This window comes from Gadus chalcogrammus, chromosome 4 (assembly GCF_026213295.1).
Source record: "Gadus chalcogrammus isolate NIFS_2021 chromosome 4, NIFS_Gcha_1.0, whole genome shotgun sequence".
NCBI lineage: Eukaryota > Metazoa > Chordata > Actinopteri > Gadiformes > Gadidae > Gadus > Gadus chalcogrammus.
This window is the reverse complement of record NC_079415.1, coordinates 5766381-5786380: the sequence shown is the minus strand read 5'-3', so window position 1 is coordinate 5786380 and position 20000 is coordinate 5766381. Positions and strand designations below refer to the sequence as shown.

The window sequence follows — 20000 nt, the reverse complement described above, 5'->3', positions numbered from 1 at the left end:
TGCTTGCGGGTTAGGTGTAGACCCCCCCCCCCCACCGTACCTCAGGGTACAGTTGTCTCCAGCCTGCAGGCTCCACATGCATTATACATCAGCGTCTGGGGCGAAGGATGATAATCTAGCTGTGTGTTTGCTGGGTCTCTGAGTACATATCCAAGCTTGGTTATTGGATATTACTATTGAGCGTATTCATAATATAGTACTTGTTTTTTTCGAAACAATAGGGTGTGTGTGTGTGTGTGTGTGTGTGTGTGTGTGTGTGTGTGTGTGTGTGTGTGTGTGTGTGTGTGTGTGTGTGTGTGTGTGTGTGTGTGTGTGTGTGTGTGTGTGTTATAGCTGGGTCTCTGTGAGTCCATATCCAAGCTTGGTTATTTGATATTATTATTAAGCGTATTCATAATGTAGTTCTCTTTTTTTCTCCGTAACAATAGGGTGTGTGTGTGTGTGTGTGTGTGTGTGTGTGTGTGTGTGTGTGTGTCTCTGGTGTGTGTGCGTGTGCGCGTACGTGTGAGAGAGAGAGAGAGAGAGATTTGTCGTACTGTAGTAGTAAAGGATTTTACCATCGTAATAAAAAAAACATGAGAGACAGAGATCTAAACAGAGAGAGGGGGGAGGGCCAGAGATGTTGAGAGAGGGAGGGACGTAGAGAGAGAGAGAGCAGTGCCAGGGAGGGGAGATGGAAAGAAGAGACCGATAGGATCCTCTCGTCCTACACCGTTGACGCAGATTACACACATTGATCTGTTGTTGCCAGCATTCTGCTGGTGTGTGTGTGTGTGTGTGTGTGTGTGTGTGTGTGTGTGTGTGTGTGTGTGTGTGTGTGTGTGTGTGTGTGTGTGTGTGTGTGTGTGTGTGTGTGTGTGTGTGTGTGTGTGTGTGTCATGATAAGTAACATAATACACACAATAACGTATCACACGATAAATCAAATTAATGAGGAGGTTTCTTTGGGCTTGCGGATGACACCGTTACTACGACAACACTGACCTGAACACAGATCAAGCCTAGGGCCCTCATGGCGTTGATATAATGTTAATATAATGTTAATATAATGTTAATGTGATGCTGTTACTGAGGTCTTGTATTCCCAGTAAATATACTGCCTACGGTATGAGTGTCAATATAATCATCAATTCACCATCAGTAATACACAGTCAGTATTACACAGTGACCGAGAGACCAGAAATAGAGAACAACAATGCTTTTATGAGTACAAAAATAGACTCACTCCACACTGAGGTACGGTTTTAAATTTCCTACGGTTATAAAACGCTGAGAACATCACAGACGTAACAGACGGTGCTGCAGTCACGCCGTCTGCGTCCGGCGGTGACGTTAAAGCCACTCTGACACGGACTCCATTTTGTCTGAGCTTGTTTACATTGACCTGGCCCGCGCCACAGTACATAAAACACAACGCCCAGCCCTCGTCTCCTCAAGACGTCACGAGCCATCAGCATCGACCCTGCCCTCACTCTCTGCTCTGTCACAATCAATGCATGGAAACCACCGCTGTCGACCAGAGTGTTAATAGATACAGGCCTGAATGAAACGAGGCATCCACACTGGGATATCGTGATGCTAGGCTGTTCAGAGTTGACCTAGACTCTGCATAGCCCGCCCCCCCCCACCCCAACTTATTGTATGTTGTACTTGTACCTTTCGACACTTAATGTACACACTTTTTTGTATGTTGTATGTCCTGACGCTTAGAAATAGTACTCATCATTGTGTAGGATCTTATCCTAGCTATCTATGTTGTGTATGGGGAATGGGTTAACCTAGGGGTTGTTAGTGCTTGGCACTTGTTTTTATGAGGATCTTTACTGTACCGACAGAGATATAGTGATGTTGTTTCTCTTCTGACGAATGTACATCTTGTACGTCGCTTTGGATAAAAGCATCTGGTAAATGCCCCGAATGTCAATATAAATGAAGGCTGAGTGTGGTTCCAAACCTGCGCTACAGTTCAGGGAGCTTCGTTTACCTGGGAGATGTGTGGGATTGAGAGGACCTTCGGTGTTGTCCTTTAATAACGTTCCTGTGTGTTTGTGTGCCCTGTCCATGATAATAAAGAGTGGAAGAACGGAGGGAGGAAATGAGCTGTGGACTCGCCGGTCGGTCCTGCAGCGCTCTCTGTACTGTGTACACACACACACACACACACACACACACACACACACACACACACACACACACACACACACACACACACACACACACACACACACACACACACACACACACACACACACACACACACACACACACACACACACACACAGCAGTATGTAGCACTGTGCCCGTGAGCTAACTCCTACCCCACCCACCACTAAGTACTGAGTCTGTGTTCCGCAGCCGCTGCCCCCACTGGCCTGTGAGGAACAGGGATGTTCTGAGCGCTGGGTCCTGGAGGCGTTGTGTCTCTGTGTCGTGATGTCCCGGGGGGACTCCTATTGGTCAGGGATACGCCTGATGTCTGGTCTCTGATTGGTCACTGCATCGTTAAAGGGGCAGTCAGTGTTGTTTCCAGTCACATGTAACGCCGTACCAACGCCGGTTGGAAACGTGTCAAAATGTCCTCTCGTCTCAGGGTTTGAACCGCAAACCTCACACACGGCGCTACATCGTGCCTTGCTCAACGGCAGCCTTCCCCAGTGGAGGGTCTCAGCAGCACCTGATAATGGTTCTCCAGTTCTGGTCTCTGTTTCCCAGCATGCTAATGCTAGCGCTGTGGTCGACCCCGTTCTAACCACCGCTAACAACGGCTAGCCGCCAGCTAGCCTCCCCAGTGCTACGTATGAAGTCCACCGCTTTCAGCTCACTGGAGCTCCCCCTCCCAAGAAGACCCCAGGGCCTGTGGGGGGCTGCAGGGGGCTTTGAGACGCTAATCACTGTTAATCACACTCATTCACCTGCATTAATCATTGTGTGTGTGTGTGTGTGTGTGTGTGTGTGTGTGTCTGTGTGTGTGTGTGTGTGTGTGTGTGTGTGTGTGTGTGTGTGTGTGTGTGTGTGTGTGTGTGTGTGTGTGTGTGTGTGTGTGTGTGTGTGTGTGTGTGTGTGTGTGTAATGTACATATGTGTGTGTGTGATTGTGCTTGTGTGTGCGTGTGTGTGTGTGTTTATGTGTCTTTAGTTCTGTGTGTGTGTGTGTGTGTGTGTGCGCATGCATGTGTTTGTCTTTATGTGTGTGTGTGTGTTCTCTGCATCCATTCTGACATTGTGTCGTGTTGTTCTTGTGTCCCCGTCTCCGTCGTTGCGCTGCATGCGGTCCGTAGCGTTGTACCAGTGGCTGGAGGCTGATCTCCGTGGTAACGAACCCGACTCTGCTACCAAAGGTAAATAAACCCCTCCTCCCTCCCCTCTCCCCACCCCCCGGTGTGGACCAATCAGGGGCCGTCTGACATGATCTTTATCCTATGAACTCCAGACGGACCGTCAACTGTTGAGATAGGAGGCCGTTGTCAGACTCAAACACATCGCCGTGGCGACAACACCCGTCACATCAAACTGGGTGCGCTGAATGTCATTAAAAAAAGAAAAGGTTTCCCTAGCCACACCAATCCTTCTCTCTGGTTGGCTGACGATGCCCATCCTTCACTGCCAGCCCTGTGATTGGCTGACGATGATTGCTCGTCCTCTCTACCTGGGCTCGATGTGGCCTTAATCCGCGTTTAACCGGATTACACTTTCTCTATCCCGCTCATCCTCTTACCCGACAACCTGCCTCGCTCTCTGCTCACCTTCCGCGCTCGCCCTGTGTCTGTGAGACAGGCCTGTGTGTGTTCTAAACCAGTGGTTCTCAAGTGGGGGTACGTCGCGTGCCCCTAGGGGTACTTTGGAGTACTGCAGGGGCTACACAGAAAAGAAAATAATAATAATGCATCAACCTCGATTATTTTCACCCTGAGCAAGTTAATGTTCACATGTGTAAAGTGACCACTGCCCAATAGAACGCTCAGTCATTATTTAGGTTCATTTATTTATTTTTTCTCTCTGAAATGTTTTGTGCTGGCGAACGGGTACTCAACTGAAAACATATCTTAGAGGGCTTACACTAGTAGAACAAGTTTGAGAACCGCTGCTTTTAAAGACGGGGGTCTAACCTCAGTATGGCTATGGGGTAAGGGGGCCCGTTGGCTGAGGTTCTGGATTAATAAAGATCATCACTGCACGGTTGCGGACGGGAACGGGTTCAGATTCAGATGACCAGACCCCCCCCCCCCCCTCCCCGTCCTCCATCGCTGCCCCCTGCTGTCTGCTGTGTATCCGTCGTGCAGACACACAGGTTCTCCCGTCTTTCTGCCAGTATGTGTCTGTGTGCGTCTCCCTGTTTCCCCTCAGACTCCTCCCCCTCGGGATCTGATTCATTAATGCACCTCTAATCCATTTTAATTAAGCTACCCGTCCTAATTGGTACGTATGACGCTTGATTGAAAGCGACGCCGTTCCTTTTGACTCCCACATTGACGTCGTGATGATCGCTTTCCAAGTGACCCCGCGATCGCATAATGCCCCGATCGATCGGTGCAGTTTGACCCCTGACCTCCGTCGACCAATGAGCAGAACCTTTGTAGATAATAAGCCCCGCCCCCCCCCCCCGTCGGCACAGCTCCGCTTGCGACCTCTTGACCCCTGCTCGAATCATCGCCCCCGCGCAGCCTCGCTCTAATCTGTGTGTGCTGCGTACACAGTGTCTGTGTAACCCACACTCAACCTCACCCCCTCACTCCCCCCCCACACTCCCCCCCCCACCCCCCCCCCCCCCCCCACCCTCAAGCTGGGAGAGGAAGGGAGGGCTTATGGACGTTTGGTTTATTGAAACGGAAGAGAGTTATTATAACAAACGCTCCTCACTGCACCCCTCAGTCTCCCCCCTCTGCACCCCCCCCCCCCCCCCCCCCCCGCCTACACCCCCCTCTCCACCCCTCCCCCATAAGATGTTAGACCACCAGGGATTGGGGGATGATGTCGTCTCTTCAACTGATTCCATTGGGCGGATGCAGAACAGTACAGAACACTCAGAACACTCACTCACTCACTCACTCACTCACTCACTCACTCACTCACTCACTCACTCACTCACTCACTCACTCACTCACTCACTCACTCACTCACTCACTCACTCACTCACTCACTCACTCACTCACTCACTCACTCACTCACACTGGTTCCCTGTGGCGTTGTGCAGTACTTCATGACATCATTCTATAACAGAGTGGTCTATCTATAGACCTGCTGGGGGGGTCACTGAAGCTGTTCACCGTCCTCCTCCCTGGAGCTGTCAAACACCAGCAGGACCGCCTCATTTGGATGTAGGCGGGGTGGTGGAGGAGCAACCATCCCCCGTGAGTGACCCCACTCCGTCACCCCCTGGACCGTTCCTCCTCCACCCAGCTGAGGGCCTCTCAGAGCACCACCCTGGCGGGCATTTCAGCGTCCCTCACTTCACATGGTTGACTGACAACCCCGCTCAGAGCCACTTATGGCGGGACAGAGAGGCCATGAGGGCGAGGGCGTGGCCGTCATGTGAGGGCAGTCATGTGAGGGCAGTCATCTGAGGGCGGAGGGCGGGTGGTCGATGAGGTGGATCTAATGGCCGCCAATCGCCATGCAGCCGCCCGCTACGTCGGCCATGTTGGCTCGTCCCTGAAACCCCGTTTGGCTCGGACGGAGCTCATTTGTTAAAATGCAAAACGCCATCGGCTCATCGGCGCCTCAGAAACACCTCCCAGTACGACGTGAGAGGCGGTCTGAGGCTGGAGGTTCAGCTGTTGTCTGTGCGTGTCGGAGGAGCTCTAACAGCTCGTGTGTACATCACACTCACATCTCACAGACGACACTAGACACTCTTTCCTCCCGTGTTTCTGGAAGCTCTGTGGTTCGGGAGGAAGAACCCAGTCCCCTTTAACCAGATGGCCAGATTCACCAGACCTCGCAGGAGGCCCGTAGCGTGCGTGCGTGTGTGTTGTGTTCGTTCCAGAGCCGTGGAACCGACCCCATCTGCTGACCCAGAGGAATGCCTCCCATGTGGCGCTCCACAATGGAACGCCCGTCCCTGAAAGCCGGCTGGGAGCTGAACGCGGAATTCCTTGTTGTGTTCGCCTCCCCGCTCGCGTTTTAAAGCCAAGATGGCCGCCGGGTGAAGGCCCCGTGGATGACCTTATGAAACTCTGACGTGAAGCCTCCCATTTTGATCTGGGATTTAACTTCACAGCTCTGGTGTTGAAGCTCACGATCTGACGATATCCAGCCCGGGGTTTAAACAATCACAACGCATGAAATCATCATACTCATCCAGACACAGTATCTCTGGATCATGAACCGTTTTAGCCAAGCTTGATGTCACTCATGGGATTCTTCTCTCTCTCGCTCTCGCTCTCTCTCTCTCTCTCACAGGGGAGAACTTCGACCAGAGTCCTCTGAGGAGAACCTTCAAGTCTAAGATCCTTGCCCACTACCCGGAGACGGTGGAGTGGAACCCCTTCGACCAGGATGCTGTCAACATGGTAGGAGTTGAGCCTGGTTCTTGCTTCTCTGGCTCTCCGTCCGTGCGTGTGTCGGTCTTTGTTTGTGTATGCGTGTGCGTCTGTCTGTCTGTCAGTCGGTGTGTGTGTGTGTGTGTGTGTGTGTGTGTGTGTGTGTGTGTGTGTGTGTGTGTGTGTGTGTGTGTGTGTGTGTGTGTGTGTGTGTGTGTGTGTGTGTGTGTGTGTGTGTGTGTGTGTGTGTGCTCTTATGTGTGGTGGAAAGCGAGGTGTAGTTAGGTCATTAAGCTTTAATGCCGTGACTCTGGTTCTCCCTGAGGAAGAGTGTGGTGATGAAGACGAGCTCGCTCCGTCACCGGAGGCGCAGACTCGTCCCTCCCCCTCCCCCCCCCCCCGGATGTGGTGTCACTCTACCTCTGATGGGTCATTTGTTCCTGAGATGTCAGAGCTGAGAGTAACCTTAGGAAACACGACGAATGATAGGAGAGGAGAGACAGAGAGATAGAATCCTCCAGAAATATATACATAGAGAGTGAGATGAAAAGATAAAATACTACAGAAATATATCCATAGAGAGAGAGAAGGAGCGTCCACTGGTCCACTGGGAGGATCAACCTTCAGGAACCAGCAGGAATATACCATACTATACATGTATCTCTATATATAGAGATATGATATAAATGATACAGATATATGATACAGATATAGCTATATTTATACAGGGTTCTGGTCCAGGGTTCTGGTCCAGGGTTCTGGTCCGGGGTTCTGGTCCAGGGTTCTGGTCCAGGGTTCTGGTTCCAGGGTTCTGGTTCCAGGGTTCTGGTTCCAGGGTTCTGGTCCAGGGTTCTGGTCCAAGGGTTCTGGTCCAGGGTTCTGGTTCCAGGGTTCTGGTTCCAGGGTTCTGTGTCCTCCTCAGCCTCACTCAGATCCTCTGAATAATTCACCTCTGCTCTCCCATTACCTCCACTGGCCTCGCTGGAGAATGAAATCAAACACCAACCCTGATTGTCTGGTGGAAGACGGGAGAGAGACACTGAAGTCACTTATCTCTCCTCTCCTCTTGTCTCTCCTCCTCACACATCAGGGTGACCCCCGTGCTCTGTTGACTTTGAGGGGAACAAAGTTCAGGTGCAGAAGGTTTGCGTGGAGGAGTGACTTCTTATCTCTGATAGGCTGATACCCTGATGAGTTTAGTGCCCTTTGAGACACACACACACACACACACACACACACACACACACACACACACACACACACACACACACACACACACACACACACACACACACACACACACACACACACACACACACACACACACACACACACACACACACACAGCGGAGTGTGTCATGTCATCAGCGCCTATCAACGCTGATTCGATCAGGCCTGTGTGCATTCATTAAATATGCATACAATGAGATAGGGGCAAAGATTAACATGAGTGGCGGGTCGGTGAGGAGTCGATGTGGGGAAAGATTAGTTCGGTGCAAATCCTGTTAAAGCCAAACCAATCTGCCCCACATTAGAGGACGCCCTCTAGAGGGTAGACGTGGTACTGCAGGCCTGTGTCTGTCTATCCGTGTTTGTGTATGCGTCTGTCTGTCTGTGTCAGCTGACCACCTGTAACCGTGACCATGTCGTCCCTCCCCCCCCCCCCCCCCCCAGCTGTGCATGCCGCGCGGCCTCTCGTTCTGCACGCAGGCGGACCGCCGCGAGCCCGCCTTCCACTCCTTCATCATCACGCGGGAGGACGGCTCGCGCAGCTACGGCTTCGTGCAGACCTTCTACGAGGAGGTGACCAGCGGGCCGGTGCGCGCCGCCATGCAGACGCTGCACCACATGCACCAGGCCGAGCGCGCCCCGCCCTCCAGCTCCTCCTCCTCCTCCAGCATGGACTCCCTGGCCAGCAGCCTGGAGGACGGCGGCGGCGGTGGCGGCGGTGGGGTGGACCCGCCCCCCTCGCTCGCCGCGCCGTGCCCCGCCCCCCCGAGCGGCGGCGGCGGCGGCGGGGGCTACGACGCGTCGCGGGACACGCTGTACGTCACCAAGGCGCTGTGCCTGCTGGCGCCGGTGCCCTTCATGACGGCCTGCCGCCGCTTCCTGGCGCAGCTGCTGCGGGCCGTGACGGCGCCGGAGCCGCCGCCGCTGCCGCTGGAGAGCTACGTGCACAACGTCCTGTACGAGGTGCCGCTGCCGGCGCCCGGCCGCTCGCTGCGCTTCCACGGCGTGTACGAGCCGGTGGTGTGCCAGCGGCCCGGCCCCGGGGAGCTGCCCCTGGCCGACTACCCCCTGGGGGACGCCTTCGCCCTGCTCGGCGTGGAGAACCTGCTGCAGCTCTACACCTGCACCCTGCTGGAGATGCAGCTGCTGCTCTACTCCCAGGGTGAGTGTGTGTGTGTGTGTGTGTGTGTGTGTGTGTGTGTGTGTGTGTGTGTGTGTGTGTGTGTGTGCGTGTGCGTGCCCAGACTGGCTCAACTGCCCCACTTGGCCAGTGCGTCTCAAATTAAGCATCAGTGATTTTTGGGGGGTTGGCCCACATCTCTCCCTCTGTATCTGTTTCTCTTTCTGAACGAGAAAGGCATGCAAGGTAGACTGAAAGATGTGTGCGTACGACGTGTGCGTGGGTGTCAGCGCTTGTGTTTGTTTGTGTGTGCGGGGGTCGTGCTTGCAACATAAATCCAATTCCTGTAGAACAACCAAACCGTTGTTGTTGTTACCAGCGGTGCTCAGTGGGCGCCGGAACGTGACGTCAGACGGGACGGGTTCAGACAGGAACACCAATCAGAGCGATACTCCTCTGGTTCCCACCAAACGGCTTCCGGCCTGAACCGGTTCAGACATGAGACAGGAGGACGCTTTACTGATGCACGCACCCCGCATTCACACCACCCAGCACCACACACACTCACACACGTGTTTACACACACACAGACGCCCGCGTGCACGCCCTCACACTAGGTAGGGTGTAGGGGGAGGGTGGAGGGTGTAGGGGATGGGTAGATGATGGGTGGAGGTAGGGTGGAGGAAGAGGCAGCCGGAGGAGAAGGGATTGAAGAGATGAAAAGTGAGGATTACTGGATGAATTGATGAATTATGGATTAGTATGATTGTTTTGTGGCCTCAATCTGAGAGAGGAACGTGACTCAGTGACGGAGGTTCCTCAGCAGTTATGTTCTCCTCAGAGGCTGCAGAGGCCTGACCTTATTGATAATAATTATGATACATTAATAATGCTGTAATTAATATATATATGTATTGTGTTCTCCAGACTACCAGCGGCTGATGACGGTGGCGGAGGGGGTGACCTCGCTGCTCTTCCCCTTCCAGTGGCAGCACGTGTACGTGCCCATCCTGCCCCCCTCGCTGCTCCACTTCCTGGACGCGCCCGTCCCCTACCTGATGGGGCTGCAGTCCCGCGAGGGGGCGGACCGGTCCAAGCTGGAGCTGCCCCAGGAGGTACGGCCAATCACAGCCCAGGCCAATCAGGCGCCAGGCCAATCGCGGGCCAAGTCCAAGCAGGCTCTCGGCCAATCACGGCCCAGTCCAATCAGGCTCCAGGCCAATCACAGCCCAGTATACACACACCTCTGCGCGCTAAAAATAAGATAATGATTATAGTTAGTAGTATAAGTAATCTAGGCCCCAGACAGGCGGGTTGCCTCCCGTCTTCGGCAGAACTTCAGCGTCTGGATGTTGTTGTTGTTTTCCCAAACACATATTCCCTCTTTCGCTCTGTCTCTCACACACACACACACACACACACACACACACACACACACACACACACACACACACACACACACACACACACACACACACACACACACACACACACACACACACACACACACACACACACACCCTGTCTGCGGCCCCTGGTTCTGTGTTTGGGCCCGGGGAGAATGCTGACCCAGAAAGAGGATGTCAGAAGGAGGATGTGGGAGCGATGGCCTCACAGCAGAGGAAGAGTATCAATCATCCTGTTACCCATCTATGTTTTGAAGAGGCAACCTCTTTTTTTTATATTATTGGGTTCCAATTGTGCACGTAATCCCATCTAGATTCTATGGTGCTAAATCCATTACCTCCGATTTAGGTGGATAATCTGACAATCACACCCTGACCTAGATTCACCACAGAACACATCTCGACCTGGTGATCACACACTCAGCTTCAGCTGTCAAAACAGAGAACCAAGGACACAAACTGACACTCACCAAACAGTACTGAACAGTCCTGGCATGTGAATGACTGACAAAGATAGCTATGATAAGACGCTAAGTATAAGTACTATGTGCCAGGATGTACAAAATACAAGTAGTGCGTGCATTAAGTGCCAGGACGTACAACATAAAATAAGTGCGTACATTAAGTGCCAGGACGTACAACATAAAATGCCCGCAGTACCACGTACCAGCTAATGCAGACCCATCTACAAGTGGTGCTGCAGGGCCCCACTGCGAGATCGGACCGGTCTCGACTAGAATCAGTCTGTTCGTCTGTCCTCTAGTCTGACCTCGTGCCCCCCTGTACCCCCCTGTACCCCCCCCCCTCCCCCCCCAGGCCAACCTGTGCTTCGTGGACATCGACAACCACCGCATCGAGCTGCCGGAGGACTTCCCCCAGCTGCCCAACATGGCCGAGTTCAGGGAGGAGATCAGCGACGTCCTGCGGCAGTACGGCATCTCCCCCAACGGAGGGGGAGCGGGAGGGGGAGGGGGAGGGGGGGGCTCTCGGCGGGGGGGCACCACCTCCTCCACCTCCTCCTCCTCCTCCTCCTCCTTCCTCCGAGGAGGAAGAGGGGGAGCAGGAGCACGCCGGGACAGCAGGGAGGAAGAGGACGGCCGTAACGGGAACTTGGCGCGGGAGGAACAGGAAGTGATGGAGCGCCTGCAGGGGAACGCCACCCTGGAGCGCCTGCAGGCGTTGACCCGCCGCACGGGGGTCACCGTGGCGGGCGTGGACGCGCTGAGGGCGGGGCTCCGGCCGCAGGGTCTGGGTCCCGGGGGTCCCGGGGGTCAGGGGGGGCCGGTGCGGACGCCGGAGGAGGAGGAGGAGCTGAGTAACGCCAAGCTGAGCGTGCAGCTCAGGGAGGTGTTTGCGGGCCGCTTCACAGCCATGTTCTCGGACTACGAGGCCTTCGTCATCCACAGCCCCGACCTGGAGTCCTGGCTCAGCAGCCGCGAGCACATGCACAACTTTGACAAGGTGACGCGCACACGCACACACACACACACGCGCACACGCATGCACGAGCACACGCATGCACAAACACGTGCGCATGCAAAACTTTGACAAGGTGACGTACACACACACACGTATGCACACACGCACACACACACACACACACATCTGCCTGCACGCACACAGAAACACACTGGCGTGCAAAACTTTGACCAGGTGACGAGCTTGCACACACACACACACACACACGCACATCTGCCTGCACACGCAGAGACCAACACACACACACACACACACACACACCTGTCTGCACGTACACACACAAACGAACACACACATGCACACACCCGCCAGCATGTACTCACATTGATACACCTTCAGTATGACGCACATGCACACACACACGCACGCACGGTCGCTTGTTATAACCCCCCCCCCCCCTCCCCCAGGCGTCCTTCCTGTCGGACCAGCCCGAGCCGTACCTCCCCTTCCTGTCGCACTTCATCGAGACGCAGATGTTCGCCACCTTCATCGACAACAAGATCATGTCCCAGTGGGAGGCCAAGGAGCCGCTGCTGCGCGTGTTCGACGCCCGCATCGACAAGGCCCGCCTCTACAACGTCAGAGCGCCAAGCCTGCGCTCCTCCAACTACCAGCGCTGCACCCGCCTCAAGGAGGCCGGTGAGTGCACAATGTGTGTGTGTGTGTGTGTGTGTGTGTGTGTGTGTGTGTGTGTGTGTGTGTGTGTGTGTGTGTGTGTGTGTGTGTGTGTGTGTGTGTGTGTGTGTGTGTGTGTGTGTGTGTGTGTGTGTGTGAGTTGGTGTGTGTTTGCATGTGTTTGAGACTTGGCGTGTGCCTGAATGTGTTTGAGAGTGGGTTTGTGTGAGATATGGTGTGTGTTTGAATGTGTGGGAGACTAGGTGTGTGTTTGAATGTGTGTGCGTGTGCTCTGGCCCCTGTGGGCCACAGACCTCCTTCACTAATGTCCTGTCCTGTATAAGATGTCGGTATATAATGTAGAATAACATTAAATAACACATGATGTCTCTGCATAATGTATCTTAACATAATGTAACACATAATGTATAATTACATAATACAACACATAATGTCTCTACATAATGTATCATAACATAATGTCAAACATAATGTATGATAGCGTACTATAACATATAATGACCTGCTCAAAGGTCCTTGTTTAGACTAGGCTGAAGGGCAGAAGAAGGGATTAGCCCTCATTTGTTCCCCTCCATGTTGTTTCTCTGCCTCTTATCAGCTGGTCCCCCAGTGTGTTTAACAGTCCACACACACGTACACACTCACACGTACACACACACGTACACACACGTCTACCAACCTGCAGGCATTCCTGCTGCATTCTGCTCCTAACGATGTTGGCTCAGACCTTTGTCTTAATTAGGCCTCGTTAATCTTGTTGAATCCCGGGGGGATCTGATAATTGCTGCTGAATGAGCAGCACTGACACAGGGTCAGAAGGTGTGTGTGTGTGTGTGTGTGTGTGTGTGTGTGTGTGTGTGTGTGTGTGTGTGTGTGTGTGTGTGTGTGTGTGTGTGTGTGTGTGTGTGTGTGTGTGTGTGTGTGTGTGTGTGTGTGTGTGTGTGTGTGAGAGAGATTAGCAAGAAAATGTTTCTGTCTGTTCCTTTGTGCCAGAGGAAAATGCAATTTTTTCGTGCATGTTCACACACACACTCACACACACACCTCCATGAAGTCGGTGTCTAACGAGTGGTTGGTGCTAAGCCTTAATTGCGTGGGCGGGGCCACCCGGGGTGACTTTGCGCGCCGGCGTCCAATTATCAGACAAACAGGAGCTCCTCCCTCTTTGTCCCTCCGCAGAGACTGTGGGGGGATCTGTTAATTGCAGTCGAATGAACAGCACTGACACGGGGTCAGAAGCAAGATGTCTGTGTGTGTGTGTGTATTTATGTGTGTCAACATGCACAATTGAGTTGCGTTTACCTCACAAAGGAACAGACAGAAGTGTACATGTTAGTTCCGCTGCTGATCTAATAACACGCACACACACACACACACACACACACACACACACACACACACACACACACACACACACACACACACACACACACACACACACACACACACACACGGTGGGGGTTCTGAGCCCCTGTATATCGGCTGTATTTCCTCCTCTCTGTAACCCCCCGTGTGTCGTCGTCCCCCCCCAGCCCAGGCCATCGAGCAGCGGCTGCTGAAGGTGGACCACACCGCGCTGCACCCCCACCTGCTGGACATGAAGATCGGGGAGGGCCGCTACCAGAGGGGCTTCTTCCCCAAGCTGCAGGCCGCCGTGCTCAACACCGGGCCCACCAGCAACAAGTCAGTAACCCCCAGTACCACAACAGTACCCCCCAGTACCTCCCAGTGACCAGTAACAACAAGTCAGTACCCCCCAGTACCCACCGGTCCCTCCCAGTGACCAGTAACAAGTCAGTCCTGACCAGTACCCTCTGCCAGTAACGAGTCACTACCCTCCGACCAGCCTCTCTGGTGGTCGGGCCCCTGGTGGACCGGCCCCTGGTGGACCGGCCCCTGGTGGACCGGCCCCTGGTGGACCGGCCCCTGGTGGACCGGCCCCTGGTGGACCGGCCCCTGGTGGACCGGCCCCTGGTGGACCGGCCCCTGGTGGACCCCAGACACGGACCTTCAGTAGAACTGAACCGACCTGGTCTAGAAGGGAGATGAGGTGTTTCCCCCGCAGTAGTCAGGCACTCAACTAGCAACCCCCAGGAGGGGGGGGGGATCAGGTTGCCTCTGACAGCTCCGCGCTGTGCCGCCTGTTTGAGCCGTCCTGCCTGGTTGAGTCTCCTTGCCTGGTTGTTTGAGTCTTGGCTTCTTGTGTTGGTCTGCAGGCTGACCCACCGGACCTCCAGCGCCCAGCGACGGAGAGAACAGCACCCGGAACACCTGACCCTGGACAACGACCTCAAGGAGGTAGACCCCCCCCTCTAGACCCTCGGTCTCTAGACCCCTCTCTGAAGACCTTCTCTGTAGACCCCGTCTGGTTGTGATTCTGTCTGTTCATCTCTCTCTGTCCTTTTGTTTATTTTGCGTCTCATTATTCATGTGAGCAACAGCATGCTGTCTTTGATTTGCTTTAATTTAGTCTCTTCCTCCATGTTCTTCCTCCATTATCTTCTGCTTTTGCTGCTTCTTCTTCTTCTTCTTCTTCTTCCTCTTCGTCCTTCTTCTTCTTCTCTTCCTCCATGTTTCTCTTCTTCTTCTTCTTCTTCTTGTTCTTCTTCTTCGTCCTTCTTCTTCTTCTTCTTCTTCTTCTTCTTCTTCTTCTTCTTCTTCTTCTTCTTCTTCTTCTTCTTCGTCCTTCTTCTTCTTCTTCTCTTCCTTCATGTTCTTCTTCTTCTCTTCCTCCATGTTCTTCTTCTTCTCTTCCTCCATGTTCTTCTTCTTCTCTTCCTACATGTTCTTCTTCTTCTCTTCCTTCATGTTCTTCTTCTCCTTCTCCTTCTCCTTCTCCCTCTCTTTTTGCTCCATCTCTTTTTGCTCCATCTCTTTTTGCTCCATCTCTTTGGTTTTCTTCCTGTGTCTTCACGTCGGTCCCGTCTCTGGTTGCTCTGGGTTGGGTTTGGGTTGTACCAACTTGACCTGTCCCAGGGGTGTCTGGCCACGCCCAACTCCATGGCCTTTTGGGAGTGGGACAATGCATCCCCCCCGCCTTTCAAACCTCCCAAAAAATCTGCGTCTGCGTCCTGCCTGGTATGTGATGTCAGACCCTGGACCCCTAGTCCAGACCCCCACACCTCCTGTAGACCCTGGACCCCTAGTCCAGACCCCCACACCTCCTGTAGACCCTGGACCCCTAGTCCAGACCCCCACACCTCCTGTAGACCCTGGACCCCTAGTCCAGACCGCCACACCTCCTGTAGACCCTGGACCCCTAGTCCAGACCCCCACACCTCCTGTAGACCCTGGTCTAGCCTGGACCGCCTCACCCCTGGTCAAGCCTGGACCCCTTCACCCCTGGATCGCCTCACCCCTGGTCTAGAACCCCACCCGTCACCCGTGCACCAGCTATAAGCCAAATGCCCCCTCCTCCACCTCCTCCACCTCCTCCATCTCCCTACTGCACCACCCACAGCTGGGTCCCACCCTGCCTCTTCAGCCTGGGTTGTTGTTGTGTTGTTGTGTTGTTGTGTTGTTGTGTTCTGAAGATATCTATGGGATCACGCCTTCTAAAGATGATGGTGCTCGCTTCAAATAGGACTCAAATGAAATGTGTTTTTGTCTCTCTCTGTGTCTCTCTGTGTCTCTCTGTGCGTGTGTGTGTGTGTGTGTGTGTGTGTGTGTGTGTGTGTGTGTGTGTGTGTGTGTGTGTGTGTGTGTGTGTGTGTGTGTGTGTGTGTGTGTGTGTGTGTGTGTGTGTGTGTGTGTGTGTGTGTGTTTTTGTCTCTCTCTGTGTGTCTTTCTCTGTGCGTGTCTCTCTGTGCTTGTGTGTGTGTGTGTGTGTGTGTGTGTGTGTGTGTGTGTGTGTGGGTGCAGCGCTACATGCAGGAGGCCCGTGGGCTGGGGAAGAGGCAGCCCAAGCTGTCAGACCTGTCTCCAGCCGTCATCGCTCAGACAAACTGCAAGTTCGTGGAAGGTCTGCTGAAAGAGTGTCGCATGAAGGTAGGAGGGATACACAGTGACTCACTCTCACTGGGGTGTGTTTGTGTGTGTGTGTGTGTGTGTGTGTGTGTTGATTTTATCTGTGTGTGTTAATTTAATGTGTGTGTGTATATTAATGTCCTGTGTGTGTGAGTGTTAATGTGTGTGTGTGTGTGTTAATGTAATGTGTGAGCGTTTGCGTGTCTGTGTGGGTTTCTCTGTGTGTTTGTGTGTCTACATTTACTTGTTTGTGTGTGTTAATGTAACGTGTGTGTGTGTTAATGTAATGTGTATGTATGTGTGTGTGTGTTTGTGTGTCTATATTAACGTGTGTGTTAATGTAACGTGTGTGTGTGTGTCCCCTCCAGACCAAGCGCATGCTGGTGGAGAAGCTGGGGCGCGAGGCGGTGGAGCTGGGCCACGGGGGGGAGGCCAGCATCACGGGGCTGGAGGAGAACACGCTGATCGCCAGCCTCTGTGACCTCCTGGAGAGGATCTGGAGCCACGGCCTGCAGAACAAACAGGTCAGGACTGGCCCCCCAGGACTAGTGTAGACCCCCAGGACTAGTGTAGACCCCCAGGAGTAGTCTGGACCCCCCAGGAGTAGTGTAGACCCCCCAGGACTAGTCTAGACCCCCCATGAGTAGACTAGACCCCCTAGGACTAGTGTAGACACCCAGGACCAGTCTAGACCCCCCAGGAGAAATCTAGACCCCCAGGACTAGTGTACACCCCCCAGGAGTAGTGTAGACCCTCAGGACTAGTGTAGACCCTCAGGACTAGTGTAGACCCCCCAGGACTAGTGTAGACCCCCCAGGAGTAGTCTGGACCCCCAGGACTAGTCTAGACCCCCCAGGACTAGTCCGTACCCCCAGTAATAGTCTAGAACCTGAGGATTAGGCTGGACCCCCAAGGGTCACACCAGGCCCCCAGTACTAGTCTAATCCCCCAGGACTGCTTTAGACTGGGGGGGGGGTCCAGAGTGTGGCTCTGCAGGGGGGCCGCTGTGGGGGCGGTGTGTGTGACCCCATCCCTCCGTCCTTCAGGGGAAGTCTGCGCTGTGGTCCCACCTGCTGCACTACCAGGGGAGGGAGGAGCGGCTGGAGACCCAGCAGGGGGAGCTACCAGGTACACACACACACACACACACACACACACACACACACACACACACACACACACACACACACACACACACACACACACACACACACCTACACGCACGCACGCACCTACACCTACACCTACACACACACACACACCTACACACACACACACCTACACACACCTACACGCACCTACACGCACCTACACACACCTACACACACCTACACACACACACACACACACACACACACACACACACACACACACACACACACACACACACACACAGTGAGAGAGGCAAGAAGACACACACACACACACACACGTACTTATACACACACACACACACACACACACACACACACACACACACACACACACACACACACACACACACACACACACACACACACACACACACACACCTAAGTGGTTTTCTCTGCGCAGCCAGCGGTCCGGAGCGGAGGAAGTCGGAGACGTCCGTAGGGCTGCCGTACCTCCCGGTGTCCGTCCTGCAGGACATGAGGTAGGCCCCCCCGCCACTGCTGCCTCCAACACCACCTCCTACACCTCCACCACCACCACCACCTCAAACACCACCAGCACGACCACCAACACCACCCCCTAACCACCAACACCCCCACCACTGCCGCCTCCAACACCAGCTCCTACACCTCCACCACCACCACCTCAAACACCACCAGCAAGACCACCAACACCACCCCCTAACACCACCAACACCCCCACCACTGCCGCCTCCAACACCACCTCCTACACCTCCACCACCACCAGCACGACCACCAACACCACCCCCTAACACCACCACCAACACCACCCCCTAACCACCAACACCTCCATCACCGCCATCTCCATCATCATCAACACCTCCACCATCACCTCCACCACAACCTCCATCACCTGTGTTTCGACTGTTTGACCTGTTGCTAAACGCTTTGGGACTGCTGCTCTGTAGGGTTAGGCTCATTATCTTCTCTTCCCTCCCCCCCCCCCCCCCCCCCCCCCCAGACACATCCAGAGCATGTCGGAGATCAAGACGGACGTGGGGCGGGCTCGGGCGTGGCTCCGCCTCTCTCTGGAGAAGAAGCTCCTCTCACAGCACCTCAAGATGCTGCTGAGCAGACAGGGGCTGACCAAGTGAGGACACGCACACACAGACACACACAGACACACACACAGAGACACACACAGACACACACAGAGACACACAGAGACACACACACACACAGACACACACACACAGAGACACACACAGAGACACACACAGACACACACACAGAGACACACACAGACACACACACAGAGACACACACAGACACAAGGCTGCCAGCTGCAGCCTTGAGCTGCAGCAGGGGAGAATGCATCGTTCTGATTCGCTGACTGACCTGTCGTCCCGCCCCCACAGGAAGCTGTATAAGCGGTACGCCTTCCTGCGCTGCGAGGAGGAGAAGGAGCAGTTCCTGTTCCACCTGCTGTCGCTCAACGCCGTCGACTACTTCTGCTTCACCTGCGTGTTCACCACCATCAGTGAGACACGCACACGCACAAACACACACACACACACACACACACACACATATATACAAGAAGGCACGCGGACACACACACACACACGCAGGCACGCAAGCAAACATACACATGCGGGCACGTACGCTTGCACACACACATACATACACACACGCATCCCAACACATGCACACATGCAGCAACGCAAACACATGCACACACATACACCCTCACGCGCACATATATGCACACACGCACACACAAATGCATACACTCACCCACACACACAAACGCACGCAAAGAGGCTGTGATGCTCTCTCATCAGGACCAATGTGTTCATGTTGTCCTGTGATGCTCTCTCATCAGGACCACTGTGTTCATGTTGTCCTGTGATGCTCTCTCATCAGGACCACTGTGTTCATGTTGTCCTGTGATGCTCTCTCATCAGGACCACTGTGTTCATGTTGTCCTGTGATGCTCTCTCATCAGGACCACTGTGTTCATGTTGTCCTGTGATGCTCTCTCATCAGGACCACTGTGTTCATGTTGTCCTGTGATGCTCTCTCATCAGGACCACTGTGTTCATGTTGTCCTGTGATGCTCTCTCATCAGGACCACTGTGTTCATGTTGTCCTGTGATGCTCTCTCATCAGGACCACTGTGTTCATGTTGTCCTGTGATGCTCTCTCATCAGGACCACTGTGTTCATGTTGTCCTGTGATGCTCTCTCATCAGGACCACTGTGTTCATGTTGTCCTGTGATGCTCTCTCATCAGGACCACTGTGTTCATGTTGTCCTGTGATGCTCTCTCATCAGGACCACTGTGTTCATGTTGTCCTGACCGCTGCTCTGTGTGTCCCTGCAGTGATCCCGTACCGCGCCGTCATCATCCCCATCAAGAAGCTGAGCAACACCATGACGACCTCCAACCCCTGGGTGTGCGTGTCCGGGGAGCTGGGCGACTCGGGCGTCATGCAGATCCCCAAGAACGTGCTGGAGATGACCTTTGACGTGAGTCTGACCCCCCCCCCCCCCCCCCCGCCGCCACGGACC

General features: G+C 54.0%; 1 protein-coding gene across 4 annotated transcripts in view; it reads left to right on the top strand.

The window, feature by feature from the left end:
- dennd5b (DENN/MADD domain containing 5B) overlaps nucleotides 1–20000 on the top strand; it is a 41148-nt gene that overhangs the window by 13230 nt on the left and 7918 nt on the right. For 2 of the 4 annotated variants that reach the window (XM_056589366.1, XM_056589367.1), the window contains exons 2-17: nucleotides 3278–3337; nucleotides 6399–6508; nucleotides 8153–8870; nucleotides 9756–9943; nucleotides 11051–11695; nucleotides 12121–12352; nucleotides 13882–14032; nucleotides 14566–14647; nucleotides 15326–15427; nucleotides 16211–16336; nucleotides 16684–16839; nucleotides 17362–17443; nucleotides 17870–17948; nucleotides 18449–18577; nucleotides 18846–18967; nucleotides 19813–19958. In XM_056589366.1, the coding sequence (XP_056445341.1) occupies nucleotides 3278–3337; nucleotides 6399–6508; nucleotides 8153–8870; nucleotides 9756–9943; nucleotides 11051–11695; nucleotides 12121–12352; nucleotides 13882–14032; nucleotides 14566–14647; nucleotides 15326–15427; nucleotides 16211–16336; nucleotides 16684–16839; nucleotides 17362–17443; nucleotides 17870–17948; nucleotides 18449–18577; nucleotides 18846–18967; nucleotides 19813–19958 (3128 nt within the window). The remainder of the gene's footprint in view (nucleotides 1–3277; nucleotides 3338–6398; nucleotides 6509–8152; nucleotides 8871–9755; nucleotides 9944–11050; nucleotides 11696–12120; nucleotides 12353–13881; nucleotides 14033–14565; nucleotides 14648–15325; nucleotides 15428–16210; nucleotides 16337–16683; nucleotides 16840–17361; nucleotides 17444–17869; nucleotides 17949–18448; nucleotides 18578–18845; nucleotides 18968–19812; nucleotides 19959–20000) is intronic. The other 2 variants (XM_056589368.1, XM_056589369.1) reach the window with 1 other exon arrangement.